The sequence below is a fragment of the Theobroma cacao genome, chromosome 4, assembly GCF_000208745.1.
Source record: "Theobroma cacao cultivar B97-61/B2 chromosome 4, Criollo_cocoa_genome_V2, whole genome shotgun sequence".
Classification (NCBI taxonomy): domain Eukaryota; kingdom Viridiplantae; phylum Streptophyta; class Magnoliopsida; order Malvales; family Malvaceae; genus Theobroma; species Theobroma cacao.
In genome coordinates, this window is record NC_030853.1 from 31,087,623 (window position 1) to 31,101,372 (window position 13,750).

The 13,750-nt window shown below is 33.5% G+C and overlaps 3 protein-coding genes across 3 annotated transcripts; 1 reads left to right on the top strand and 2 right to left on the bottom strand.

The window, feature by feature from the left end:
• Nucleotides 939–3,355, bottom strand: LOC18603615 (GTP-binding protein SAR1A). Its single transcript, XM_007035688.2, has 3 exons — nt 2,962–3,355; nt 2,728–2,859; nt 939–1,605 (listed from the first exon to the last, which is right to left on the bottom strand). The coding sequence occupies exons 1-3, from the start codon at nt 3,088–3,090 to the stop codon at nt 1,285–1,287; spliced, it is 582 nt and encodes a 193-aa protein (XP_007035750.1). The 5' UTR covers nt 3,091–3,355; the 3' UTR covers nt 939–1,284.
• LOC18603616 (60S ribosomal protein L29-1) lies at nt 4,508–5,235 on the top strand. The gene is made up of 3 exons (XM_007035689.2): nt 4,508–4,624; nt 4,724–4,827; nt 4,936–5,235. The coding sequence occupies exons 2-3, from the start codon at nt 4,726–4,728 to the stop codon at nt 5,017–5,019; spliced, it is 186 nt and encodes a 61-aa protein (XP_007035751.1). The 5' UTR covers nt 4,508–4,624; nt 4,724–4,725; the 3' UTR covers nt 5,020–5,235.
• On the bottom strand, nt 6,344–11,724 carry LOC18603617 (dihydrolipoyl dehydrogenase 2, chloroplastic). The gene is made up of 15 exons (XM_018120020.1): nt 11,201–11,724; nt 10,571–10,717; nt 10,179–10,313; nt 9,972–10,089; nt 9,265–9,389; nt 8,700–8,825; nt 8,539–8,619; nt 8,265–8,327; nt 8,098–8,172; nt 7,938–8,016; nt 7,747–7,847; nt 7,428–7,541; nt 7,099–7,212; nt 6,909–6,980; nt 6,344–6,710 (listed from the first exon to the last, which is right to left on the bottom strand). The coding sequence occupies exons 1-15, from the start codon at nt 11,525–11,527 to the stop codon at nt 6,660–6,662; spliced, it is 1,728 nt and encodes a 575-aa protein (XP_017975509.1). The 5' UTR covers nt 11,528–11,724; the 3' UTR covers nt 6,344–6,659.

Below are 13,750 nucleotides of genomic sequence, written 5' to 3' on the forward strand. Positions count from 1 at the left end.
AGAAACCACAGGTGATGATGGTTTCATGATAATTGCTTACGTGGCATGAAGAAGAAACGATCTGATGATACAAGTGAAGCTGTACTGGATAAAAAAGGACGTGTGTTAGATCCGACGGTGATCCCTTAACTTATCAATATTCAAATCATTGGTGTATTTTACACGTGCATGAAATAACAGTAGTAGCAAGATTTAGCTGTGGTAGGAGACTCTCCACTTAATTGCTTAAATTGGTAAAAAGGCTTTAAGATAGTATTTTGTAAATATTTTACCTATTTTGTTCTGTCTCAAATTTACAACTTAATTTATAATTTAAAATTTCGTCTCAAACTTATGACTTAATATGTACTTCAAAATTTTAAACTTACAACTTAATATTTAATTCAAAATCTCGTTTCAAACTTACAACTTAATTTATAATTTAAAATCTCGTCTCAAACTTACGGCTTAATATGTAATTCAAAATTTCAAACTTAAGACTTAATTTATAGTTCAAAAATTCATCTCAAACTTACAACTTAATCTATAATTTAAGGTCTCAAACTTGCAACTTAATTTGTAATTCAAGGTGCAATCTCCATATTGCCAAGTAGGTAAAATTCATTTGAATGCTTCAAATATTGCACGTACAATGACCACATACTTCCAATAAGATTAAACCTCAAACCAGTAAAAGAGAAGGAATCGATCAGGTCTTTTAGCATTATGTTGCCAAGTGTTGGAGACTCACTCTTTACTATTGTAAACTATGAGCAGGTCAAAAGAAAGGAATCAGGCATAGCTTTAACTAATCCAAGCTGGCAGAAACCCCGGGCATAGCTTTAACTAATCAAAGCTGGAAGGCAGAAACCTGACTTAAGTCCTTGCTGAAGCAAATACAGAACCATAATGCTGGCAAGTGCAGCAGAAAGCATTCACTTGGTAAGGACATGGTGCCGTACAAAAGGTATCAATTATGGGGGATCTGCTTCTTTTATTGTCATGTTCCATGTCTGGGTTACATAAGATGACACAATTGACAAGATTTATTTGAGATTCCACAATGACAATAACAACTGGCAAGAATCAGAATCTATCACAACAACAGTTTCACGCAAACTTGCTCAGGATACCAATTTGCGGGTAGTGTTAACTAATCAAAAGCTATAGGGAGTAAATTTGGCAGTAAGTACCAATCAGAAACATATAACGAAAATGAATATTTCCCTTTCAATGTAACTGTAGTCTGACACAGCAAAAATGGCAGGAATATATAGGGGCCAGCACAAGAAAAGCTTCAATTCTCTACTTGATATACTGAGAGAGCCACTTGAAGCCATCACCGTATCCCATCTTGCGGACGATGCTGCACATGAAAACCTCAAGGGGTCGAACGGTGGAATCTGTAAGATTCACCTTGCCCTTGCCAGTTGTGAAATTGGTCAGCCCAAGATGATAACGAAGTTCGTCTTCTGAAGCTGCATAGGGAATATCAATCTTGTTGCCTAGAATGAGAAACGGAACATTGGCCAGGGCTTCATCAGAAAGTAGGGCATCTAACTCCCTCTTGGACTCCGCAAACCTCTCCTTGTCATAGGCATCCACCAAGTAAACCACTGCATCAACCTGCTCACTAGATAAAATGTAAGGTTTGCAGCATTGTAATTTCACATGTTATGCCTTCTAAAGGAGTGCCAAATCAGCATAAGAGATGAAGCCAGGAGAAAGGAATTAGCAAAAATATGATGATCAGAAGCTTCGTCATAACAATTATTAGTAGGATTATGAAATACTAGGTCCAATAATTACCTTGAAATTTGAGAAAACAAGAAGCAAAACCAATGACCATTTCTTTCCTTTGGAAAATCCGCAGATAGTTTCTGCTAAGCTCAATAGCTGATCAAGAATTTGTCTTTAAATGGATAATAACAGCAGACTACAACCAATGAAACTGCCATGACCAACTCTATAATAAATTTCACCAACAGCACTCGCTATGATGGATGTATGATTTTAAAATGACTCCTCTTCTAAACAACTTTGACAAGTTCAGAATAATGTACGGAAACCTACTATTAGAACACCTCCCAGGAAATAAATAGAAGGTGCTATCAGCGAAACTTCCATTGTTGTTATCTGCCTCCCATGAATCAGATAAACACAAGGAAAGCTTATCTGGGATTATGAAGGCACAATAAGAACCAACATACATCCAAGCAAATCAATTGGAAAATGGCTCAAGTAACTGAAAGCAGAAACGGAAACAAAGTTTTGCTTGGAAACACAGAAACAACTCTATTAATTGTGAGCATTGAAATAAAAAAATCCCAAAACAAAAGATGATAAGATAAAACCACAGGAAAAAGTGGTTTATAATATTAGGAAAAGAGTGACAAAAAAGAAGAAGAAGAAAATCTAAATCTGTCATTATAAGCTTTGAAGCCAAATCATTAGTGTTACCAGTCAAATCCTATGAACAGAAAAACTAATCAGTTTAGAGAAGATATCAACAATGTTTGATAACAAAGCATCTGATTACATGCATTTGAATTGAGCAGGAATGACTACAAATTAGAGGTATTCATAGCCCCTATTAGCCACCTACCACCACCATCACTCCACTAGGCAATCTATAGACAGATTCAAACCCGCAAAGATATATAAATCATGGAGAAGATCCCTCAAAATTGAATACCATTACACCATGTAAAACCAATAAAAATCATAAGAAAAAGAAACGCATTATACCTTCGCATAGTAATCTTTCCAGACACGGCGAGCGATCTGGTGGCCACCCAAATCGAAAGCTTTGAACTTGATTTTGCCTATGCTCAGTTCCTCAGATGTTGGATGCTGAGTAGGTTGATGTTGAACTAATCTCTACAAACATAATCTCCAATCATCAATACATCCAAAACCCAGAAACACACAAAAACAGAGGACAACAAAAAAAAAAAAGAAATCTTTGAAGATTTTTCTTACCTCATCTTTCAACATGTGAAGAAGGGTGGTCTTGCCAGCATTGTCAAGTCCTAAAAACAGAATCTTAGCCTCTTTTTGCCATAAACCCAGAGATGCAAGAACCCCATAAAACCAATCCAGTAAAAACATGCTGACTGAATCTAGAGGAATCTAGGAGCAATAAAAACAAACCAAGCAAAGAAAAAAGACCAGATCTTTTCCTTCTGATTAAAATGGCAGATCCAAAATTTGGGATCCAAAGGAAAAGAAGAAATATATAAGTTTATAAGAATTAGGAAAGGTTGAATTGAAAATGAATATGGGAAAGTGAGGATGAGGAAGGAAAATAGAGAAACATGAAAAAATTTACTGTATTTTTCCAGCTAAGGCAGGCATGAGTTACATTACAGCTAAATTTTTTGACTAATTTATTGCACCTTGAGTTGTTTTGGTCTTTTTATTGTAGAGCTTGTTCAACTTTTCTTTTTTATTATTTATTACTTTTTCCCATTTTCCAGCTGATAGAATTTTCTAAGGTTATCTTTGACATAAAAAATATATAATATTATATTCATATTCTATTAAGAAATATTAATAGTTGAATTTATTAAAATTTAAAATTTTTTAATTAAAACCTTGAACCAAGATTTTAGGAGCTAATGACCTTACTTATATTTATTTTAAAAATTAATAAATAATATGAAAATTCATATTATCATGTCATAATTTGTGTTTAGGTAAACACGAATGCAATACAATTAGTTAAATAAATTAAGATTCTAAATAAGTGTTATATAATAAATAAATCAGATTAAATTTTATATAATATAACAAATTCATTTAAACACAGTTAACATATTTAAATAAATATCATTAACGGTCATATACAAAGTAAAACAAGTATAACTTACTTAAAATACAAAATAATAACTTTTAGGGTAAAACACCCAAACTTTTACGTTTTAATCAAAATTTTAAATAGATCCATTAATTTTCAAAATGGATACTCCATTACAAAAAAATATTTCATTAGACATATGAGTTCAGCTATTAGTCAATTGTTAGTGTTTTCGTTAATTTGATGACATGTCAATATTAAAATGATAATTTTATCATTTATTAATTTTAAAATTACTATATAATTTTTATTATTTTTTATTAATTTAAAAAAAACACCAATTTTTCTTAAAGAGTTAAAAGAGCACCGATCGATAATTTTTTTAAAAATAATAATAATAATAAATTTTAAAATAAAAAATATTTTAATTATTTTATTATCTTTATTAATAATGTTTACACTTTTAAAACAGAGTGTTAATTTTAAAATTTAATAAACTCACTTAAAATTTTAATTAAAACTTAAAAATATAAAAATATTTTACCCTAACTTTTAACTTCAAACTCGCTTTAACTCCGTTTTATCATGATGACAAATTAAGCCCAAATCTTACAGACATTCAAACTTGAGCCCAAAATTAGGCCCAATAAACGAGATTAAGCCGACTCCCATAAGGCCAGAGCCCAACCCATTTCATAAAGAAACAAACGGGGCATTTTCGACATTCAAACGTCAAGAATTAGGGTTTCGAGTTTTCACCAAATAAAACGGCTAAACTTTTATTTCTTTCATCTCCTCCATCCAAAAACCCTAGTCAGTGCCGCAGCAGCTTCTCATTAGCCTCAGGTCAGCTTCCATATCGGTCGTATTCTCTGTTAAGAAAAGGACTCATTTGTCTGGAAAATCAAGCTAATTTTCTTTTTTTCGTTGGTTTTTGCTGAGCAGAGATGGCAAAGTCAAAGAACCACACCGCTCACAACCAATCTTACAAGGCTCACAAGAATGGCATCAAGAAGCCCAAGAGGCACCGCCACACCTCCACCAAAGGGGTATCTCTTCTTTTTTTTTTCAATCGATTTTTTGAGTAAAATTTGATAGTTTTTTATTGGGTTTTCTTTCAAATGTACAAATTGAAGTTTTTTTTTTTATATGTGTAGATGGATCCAAAGTTCTTGAGGAATCAGAGGTATGCGAGGAAGCACAACAAGAAGAGCGGAGAGTCTGCTACTGAAGAAGAGTAAATTTTAATGAGAAAGAAAACAGCTTTGATTAGGGTTTTCTAATTGGGGCTGTTTGGTGTTTCTTTTTTTTTTTTGGGTCTTTTCAATGGAATTAAGTGTTAATTTACTGTCTACTCAGCTTTAGCACCTGTATTGTTTTTTGGGATTGTTGATTATCTTTGTTAGAAAAGATTCGAAGCTGTAAGCTATTAATATCAAGAAGATATTTTGAGTTTATTTGCTGTTCCTTTTTCTTAAAATATGGTTAAGCAGTAATTAAATGATTTGGCATGGAAATGTTGGATTTTTTTAGCTGTGGATGATGCATGCTTACTACATTGGTGGATTTTATGGTTTTCATTTCTAAATTGGCGGTTTGGATGCTTTGTGTTGTGTCTTGTTAGGCATTATTACCTCATAGAAATCCAGAATGAACCCTACAAATTTTGTTGATTGCTGCATTAGAACCTGTTCCTTAGTGTCAGGCATAGTCCCTCAATCATATTGTTTCTTTTGGGAGTGGTCAATAGATTATATTTTAGCACCATCATATGGAACTGTGAATCTCATTTGATAATGGTATGTTTGTGTGTTCAGAGTTTTCTTTTGATACAGGCAACTCCTTGGGTAGGGGTTGCTTTTTTAGGAACCAGGCGCGGTCTTGATGAGGATCTGTAACTAGTAGGTTACTTGTTCTGTCTCTTTCGATCAATGATTCAATTCCCTGGAGTAGGTTATTTGCTCATATTATAGCCACTCTTATCATTGGTTTATGTTTGTTCGGTTTCACAAGATTCAGGCAACTCCTTGGGGGAGAATTTGGGTAGGGGTTGCTTTCCTAGGAATTGGTCACGGTCTTGAATGAGTGTACTTGTTCTGTTTCCGTGGATCTATGATTCAATTCCCTTGAGCAGGTTATTTGCTCATTTTATAGCCACTCTTTGCATTGGTTCATATTTGTTCAGTCAGTCTCATAATTCAGACTACTCCTTGGGGAGAATTTGGGTATCCGTTGCTACATTCGGAACGGTAGTGCTCATAAATAACTTGTAGGGTACTTGTTCTGTTTCCTTCGATCTATGGTTCAATTCTCTTGAGGATATTTACTCTTGGGTCGTTGGTTTCATATTTGTTCAATATCTCATGATTCAGGCAATTCCTTGCGGTAGAATTGGGGTAAGGCTTGCTTTATCAGTATTCGGTATCTGTACTTGTTCTGTCTCATCTATTGGCTCAATTCACCAGAGCAGGTTACTTGCTCATTTTAATAGCCATCTATCGGCATTGGTTCATATTTGTTCGGACGAAGGAGTTGAAATAAGAGAACTGCAAAACTACTTCAGGCTGAAAACAAAAATTTAAGGCTCTTATTTCAAGAAGGTCAAAGGAATACAGACTTTGAAATTGGGAATAAATTATCAGTACAGGTATCTCTGCATCGCACTCGACAATAACTTGACAAACCATGACACAACGTTGAAAAATATTTCAAGTATGACTATCATCAGCGAATGAGCAAATTCCTCCAAGATGTTTCTTCTGGTAAGATGGCTGTTGTGTTGACTACGATCACCGAGAGAAACGTGATTCCTTGATACTTCCTAATACAAGCAAAGTTCTTCAAAATTTTATACTTTTTTTTTTTTGGAGTGTCGACAAGCTTAGACTGCAACTGGTTCACTTACTGGACTACTAGAAGAAGGCGCTTTAACCTGGTTAATAAATAAGATTGGAGGAAGGGAAATGAACTTGTCGTGAGCTTGAAGACATGATACGCAGTCAAATAGTGTGGAGAGATTTATTATGCTTACCAGCAATTCACTGGTTAGTGAAATGCTGGAGTAGCGCGAGCGCTTTTCTTTTTCAGCACGTGAGCATAAAATGTCAGTAAGTAAAGATCAGAAACTCACTTTGGCTGATTTAAATAGTTCGTCGAGAACTTCGGACAGAGTTGGATGTGCATGAACCGCAAATTTGATGTCCTGCAAGATGCAAGCAAAACAGTCATTATGACAAGATCATAAATGGTTAACGGCTTCACCAGGTTTCAATGAAGAGAAGTGAACCATAAATGTTTTGGTTTTTGCACAGAAGGCGCACCTGGATTCGAGTCCCTAAAGCTATGGCATTTGATGCCTCATGGATGAGGTCTGCTGCATGCAAGCCAAATATATGAACTCCGAGAATCTCTCCGTTGTCAGGTCTGTATATCAACTGCATGAAGGTAACATGGGTAAAACTTAGCAACTGTACCAACAGAAAGGGGAGATGTTTCAAAGAGATCTATAGGTTAAAATCATTTATCCTTATAGAATTTGATAAATATTTGCGTCAAGCATTTTGTGAAACAAATTGTTTCTCTTCCTGTAATTGCTTTATTTGTTTTATTGGTTTAGTTACTGTATGAGACAAGTGTCTAAAGAAATAACCTTAGCAAGTCCCTCCCCTTCATTTTCTGCCAAAGCCTTTGTGTTAGCCTTGAAACTTGTTTTGGCGACGCTTACTTCAAATCCTTCCTTCTCAGCTTTCTCCCTTGCTTGAGGCTGCGAAGTTAGAAATAGTCAAATTTTCAGATATTATTTCAAAACACATACACACACACACACCCCATAAGAAGAGCTACAGTTTTAAAACAGAAAAATAGGAGACAAGATTATGCAAAATATAAAAGGCTCTGTAGAAGAATTTATCTAGCAACTTAAAATTGCTAATTAATCCAAAATGAGGTGTTAGTATGTCAGTATTCACCTCTGTCATTCCAACCATACTGATTTCAGGGTGAGTGAAGCAGGCTGCGGGGATGCTAAGGTGATTAAGCATGTGATCTCTTCCAGTGACTTGTTCAACCACTGTATCAAGATATTTAAGCAAAAAATGAAATGGATCTAAATAGAAATATCAGTTATGAATTAGCAAAGAATGAGTTAGCAGGCACTTACCTGAAATTCCTTGTGCACTAGCTGCATGAGCAAGCATCATTTTACCATTTGCATCACCAATGCAGTACAGGTGAGTAACCTAGAATTTAAATTGAACATCAGTCGTGTTTGGTGACTGTCATACAGGAAATTTATAGTCAGAATGAAGTTTACAACTGACCAGCTTGCCATTTGCATCAATTACTCGCATTCTCTCATCAACAGGAACAAAACCCCTTTGTGTTACCACGTTAATCTGAAAAAAAAAAAAAGGAATACAGAAACATAAATTCATTTCCTTTCAGTGGAAAATCCATATAATCCTACCGTATTGACCAAAAGACATACATTCTCCAATCCGAGACCATTAGTGAACGGAGCCCTTCCGGTTGCAATTAAGGCTGCATCTACCTGGAGCAAAAGAAAAAGACAAAAATAGGTTACTTTAACATATACCATTTACCTGGACCAACCATAGACTTGACACCAGGAAAAGCATCATAAGACAGCAATTTTGTACATGATGACATTGTCAATGTACAATGGAAAGGGGCTGCAATAACTACTGAAACAGAATAGGCAGTTTCTATGAATTTCCATAAAAAATAACAAATGCACATACCTCCAAGGTGTCTTTGGGTTCCTTAGTCTTGGCATCAGTAAGCTCAATAATGACTGGTTTCCCATCCCTTGCAGGAGTGATCTACAAACAGACGAAGGAAGCTCAATAGACATTTTTGGAACAGACATCCAGAGTGCACACAGATGTTAATAATAGATTACCTTGGTTGCAAACACTCCAGTATGATAGTCAATTTGCCTTGGGTTGATCAGCACCCTTTGGGCCAACTTACCAATCTCAGGATCAAACCCAGGCATAAGTTGATCTAAAGCTTCAATAAATGTGACCTGCATACACCTTTTAGTTAAACTTTGTTGCCTTCTGATAAAAAAAAATTAAGGACACTTAAATTATGCTACTATAGCTTAGGATAAAACATAAAAACAAATGCCAAGACAACTTGTATAATCAGCAGGTAAAGACTTCATTGACTGACTTCTATCCTCTGGTAATTTATGCAAGCATTAATAAATTGAAGAGAATAGATCTATATCTATATATAGGCATGCTTTCTATGGTCTCAGCTAGTTTGTAGTAATTTTGTCTAAAAAAGTCACCTAATTTCAGTATCTCAAGAATTTATAGAATTCAGGTGAAAACAGATGGAGTTGAAACTTATAATGTGAACCAAACCAGAAGGTAAATTTGCAGTTTTTTAATCCTAAAAGCAAGATTCCTACATTCATTTCATTAAAAAAAAGGAACAGAGATAGAAATAGGAGTCACCTCACTGCCAAGTGCAGTGTATACATCACTGAATTCAAGACCAATGTAACCACTTCCTACAATCGCAATCCAATCAGGAACAAACTCCAATTTGAGGGCATGGTCACTAGTAATAACAGTCTTCCCTGCAGATTATTACTTTGTGATTAAAAGAAACCCAGAAGAATAACAGCACTGAAGATTACAGACATGTGACTCAAGCATCATTCTGTAAATGCTAAATTTCAAACTTATTCATTAGAAGCAATTTTCTGTCTGATTGCTGGTTGATAAATTTCAATTATTATTTATATAAAATCCAATCATGTGATAAATTCCCATACATCTATAGAAGACTTTGATGAGATTTCCAGTTTTCAAATCATGTCATCTATATGTAACAGATGCAAAATTTCCATCAGTTAGACTGCACTTGAATAACTAGGAAATTGTTATCCAAACCTTAAATCCACATTTCACTCAGTTGAACTGATGCCTATGTCCTAAAATTGCGTATGACCATCCATAAGTCTCATGCAAGTTGGCCCAGTTAGGGAAAAAAGGGTTAACGAGGATGAAGCCAGACAATAAAAGCAGTAACATGGTTAGTAATGCTATCAAATGCCTATACAGTCTTAGACACCCAGATTACTTTTGAGCAAACCTTTAATGAAAAAGTAAGACCACAAAGACAGATTCAAGAAAAAGCAAATGAAGATAATATGTACCATCGACTTCAATGCCCTTGGGAACAAAAGGAACAGAACCAGTAGCAATGATTATATCTTTCGCAGTTACTATGTTGTCAGGAAAACCAACCTTCCCATATTTCACTTTTTGAGGGCCCTGAGTACAAATATAAAAAATAAGGATACTTGAGAATGCAAAAAACCAGAGCATTATGCATTTCGTTACAGGATATTTATTAGCCTTACCACAATAGTACCAACACCAGTCAATATGTCTACTCCAAGCGCCTTCATTGAGTTAGTCAAATTGCTTCGAATTTTTGAAGCAAGATTATTCGCATGGTCAGCAACTCCCTGTCTGTCATATCCGGCAGCAGAAACCTACCATGTGTAACATATAGAACAGCAGAAAAGGAAATGATCAGGGGTTTACAACTCTGAAAATGGTCCAGTTAACTGATATGATGAAACATACAGACCATAGTTCATCACATTAGAATTTAAGGGACTTTATGAACTTTCGAGCTTGTCAGTTAGCAGCATAAATACATATAGACATATATGACTTGTTTTGTACTAATCTTGTGTCCCTCAGCCTAAGTCTCAAGCAACCAACCATAAAAATACAATCCTATTACCTGCAAACCGAAAGCCTTCATGTGATGCTCGCTCTGAAGTTCACGCATCCTACCACTCACAGCCAATAGAGCTTTCGAAGGAACACAACCTCGGTTGACACACGTTCCTCCCACCACATCTCCTTCGATTATAGCAGTTTTCAAACCCTGCAAATGGCAAAACAAAACAAGCAAAATAAAAACCAATTTCACGCAATTGAGCACAAGACATGATATACTAGTACGGACTACACAATAATTACGCTCCAAAAGAAATCAAATTATAAATATTAATTGCATGTAAATCGCTGGAATCAATAAATTTATGCTCAATGCACCATTGATCTTCGCTTAAGCACGTAACACAATGATTAATAACTGAAAATTACAGAGGTTGCTTTAGATTCTGAAGTTCAGTTGAACTTATGAAATAGATAAGAACCAAGTTAAAAGTTTAGTTTGAACTTTAAATACTCGAATTTAAATGTTCTTCTTCTTTGCAAATGCTCAGCTAAGAACATAATTACATTTCTTAATAAGTTCTGATGAACGCGAGAAAGACGGAGAGAAAGGAACTCCGTAAGTTTCAGCTAAAAACTAAAGCTAAATCGCGTGAAATTTTTGTGGTGAACAAAAAATGGTTGAAAGCACCTTCTCGACAGCATGCAGCGCAGCTCCATGGCCGCCGACGCCAGCGCCGATGATAATCAAATCATAATCGAACGATTTGGGAGGAGTTCCATTGCCTACAGCGGAAGCAGAGATTTTCTTGGAATGTCCACGGCTCGAGACGCGAACTCGGCCAGAACACGACTGAGTCAAGGAGGAGAACCCGAAGGCTTCCCTCCTGAGTCCGCAGAAGCGGAGATTCACCGGCTGGGATAGAGCGAAGGCAGGAGAATGAGAATCGAAGGCGTAATTTGATCTAGGAACTGTGGTGGCTTGAGAGAATGACAGAGACGATAAAGCAGAATGCATTTTTGCTGTTTGGCAAGGAGGAAAATGGAAGAGAAAGTTAGAGAGTATTTTCTATTTGGAGTGAGTTGTTTTGCTAGAGAGATCTGAGGAGATATAAGCGAGTGAGGGAAAGGGTGTGTGTTTTGCTTTGATAAGTCCGTTAGCGAGAGGAGTGAAGGAGGAGGCGGAGTTACCAAAGCCAGGGCTGATAAACCACCGCTATTTTTGTTTTCATTTTGTTTTGTTAGTTGTCCCACTTTTTTGCTAAGGGTCGCTCGCTCGGCGCGTGTTCGGTCTTTCACTCCAACATAACTGGGTAAAGTTAAACCAAGGAAAAATGGTAGCCATAGATTAAAAAATATATATATGTCTAAATATATATAAGAAAATTATTTTAAGACATCCAAAAAAAGATAATTTTTATTTTATTGTTGACCTTAAATTAAAGTTCAATTAATTAAAAATCATTTTTTAAAGATGAAAAGTAATCCTTCTACTTTTCAATGCATTTTTATTTTATATTGACAGTTTAAGACATGAATTTTCTTATCAAAATACAATTCTATTAATGCTATTATTTTCTTTTTCTTTTTCTTTTAAAACCACCTAAGACATGACAATTGGTGAGTATACATCTAATAGGCATAGAACATATCGAAATTAATTAAGAATTATATTTAATTATTTGTACATATTGCTGTTGGGAATGATTTGTTTGTATGATCAAAATGATAGTTCAGTTCACTGGATAAATATCTAACATGGATATAAAAATAGACTCTTGTGTTTATTGAACTTTTTCATTAATTATGTATAATTAAAATGTTAAATTATAAAATATACTAGTAGTATATCTATTGGAATTGAAATTAAGTCATTCGTAGAGAATAAGCATTTAACATAATTTAATTTCATATGTTAAACGAGATGATAAGCACATACTGTTAGGGTTTAACAAAATTGGACCAAATCAATAATTTAATTAAATCAAATACAATTTGGATAAAATGGTTCGTTTCGATTGGTCCATTAATTCTATTGATCTAAAAATTCAATTCAATTGATTTATTTAGTCGATTCTCGATATTAAAATTTTTTAACCAGACCGACTAAAAGATCAAATTAATATTATATATTTTAGATTTATATAAAACATATATTTTTCTATTACTAATGTTATGACGTGCAATAATTTATTGTCTTATATTATATGATCTTATTTTGTTGATATTAATTTTATTATTTTTGTTATGATGAATCTTGAATGTTAAAATGTAGAGGTTAAAATTTTTTAATATTAATTAGATGGCTTGTAGGAAATGACATAATTGTCTAAGTAAAATGACAAACGTTATGTTTTTTTTAATGTTCAAATTATTTATTTATTTTATAATTATAAATTAAGTTCTTAAAATTTAATATTGTAATTTACAAAAAACAAAAGTAACAAAATATCGATTCTTTTGGTCCAAAATTATACAAATTCAATATTTGATCAGTTTGATCCTCTTTTAAATTTGATTAGTTCTTATCGATTTTATAAAAATATTTGATTTATTTGATCATTGATTATAACAGACCAAACCAACAAATTGCATATATTTACATACCATAAAGTTAACAACAAAAAGTATTTATAAATGAGGGTATGATTAAGATGTTAAGAAATTTCGCAAATCAACCATATTTGATAAAAATTTTTCAATAAATACTATTTTAATCAAACTTTAAAATTTTATTGTGAAATTATTTTATATCATGAAATACGAGTTAAATTAACTTTTCTAATTAAATTATATAATATATATGCATACATATGTGTGTGTATACGTATAATGAATAGTATATCAATTTTCATTAAAAAGATGATGACTCGGTTAGAATAGTTAAATATCTTATATTTCTATATTTTTGTATATGATGCTAGCATTTTAACGTATGACCATTTTGGTTTTACCACTTTCATTCCATGTTGTTATTACTAGTTCATAATCTATTACATTGATCATCCAGGCTAGCCCTTAGGTGAAGCCACCCAAGCAAAGGCTTTAGCCCTTAATTTAGAAATGTCATAAATTTGAGAAGATTTTATAATTTTATAAAATAATTATTATATTAAAAATATATAAAATTTTAAAATATATAAAATAATTAATAATTAATAAATTTATTTATTTTTCACTTTTTTAATTATGTGCTTAATAATTTTTAATTTTTTTTATTTTTTAATTTCTAAAATACTAT

Bases quoted from the DNA above. Each gene is read 5' to 3' on its own strand.
- LOC18603615 (XM_007035688.2), bottom strand. From the start codon at position 3,090: ATGTTTTTACTGGATTGGTTTTATGGGGTTCTTGCATCTCTGGGTTTA. The intron at 2,860-2,961 runs GTAAGAAAAATC...TTATGTTTGTAG, and splicing joins TTCACATGTTGAAAGATGAG to AGATTAGTTCAACATCAACC. The intron at 1,606-2,727 runs GTATAATGCGTT...TCTAGTGAGCAG, and splicing joins GGAAAGATTACTATGCGAAG to GTTGATGCAGTGGTTTACTT.
- LOC18603616 (XM_007035689.2), top strand. From the start codon at position 4,726: ATGGCAAAGTCAAAGAACCACACCGCTCACAACCAATCTTACAAGGCT. The intron at 4,828-4,935 runs GTATCTCTTCTT...TTATATGTGTAG, and splicing joins GCCACACCTCCACCAAAGGG to ATGGATCCAAAGTTCTTGAG.
- LOC18603617 (XM_018120020.1), bottom strand. From the start codon at position 11,527: ATGCATTCTGCTTTATCGTCTCTGTCATTCTCTCAAGCCACCACAGTT. The intron at 8,620-8,699 runs GTAATCTATTAT...GTCTGTTTGTAG, and splicing joins CTGGAGTGTTTGCAACCAAG to ATCACTCCTGCAAGGGATGG. The intron at 8,017-8,097 runs GTCAGTTGTAAA...TTTAAATTCTAG, and splicing joins TTGATGCAAATGGCAAGCTG to GTTACTCACCTGTACTGCAT.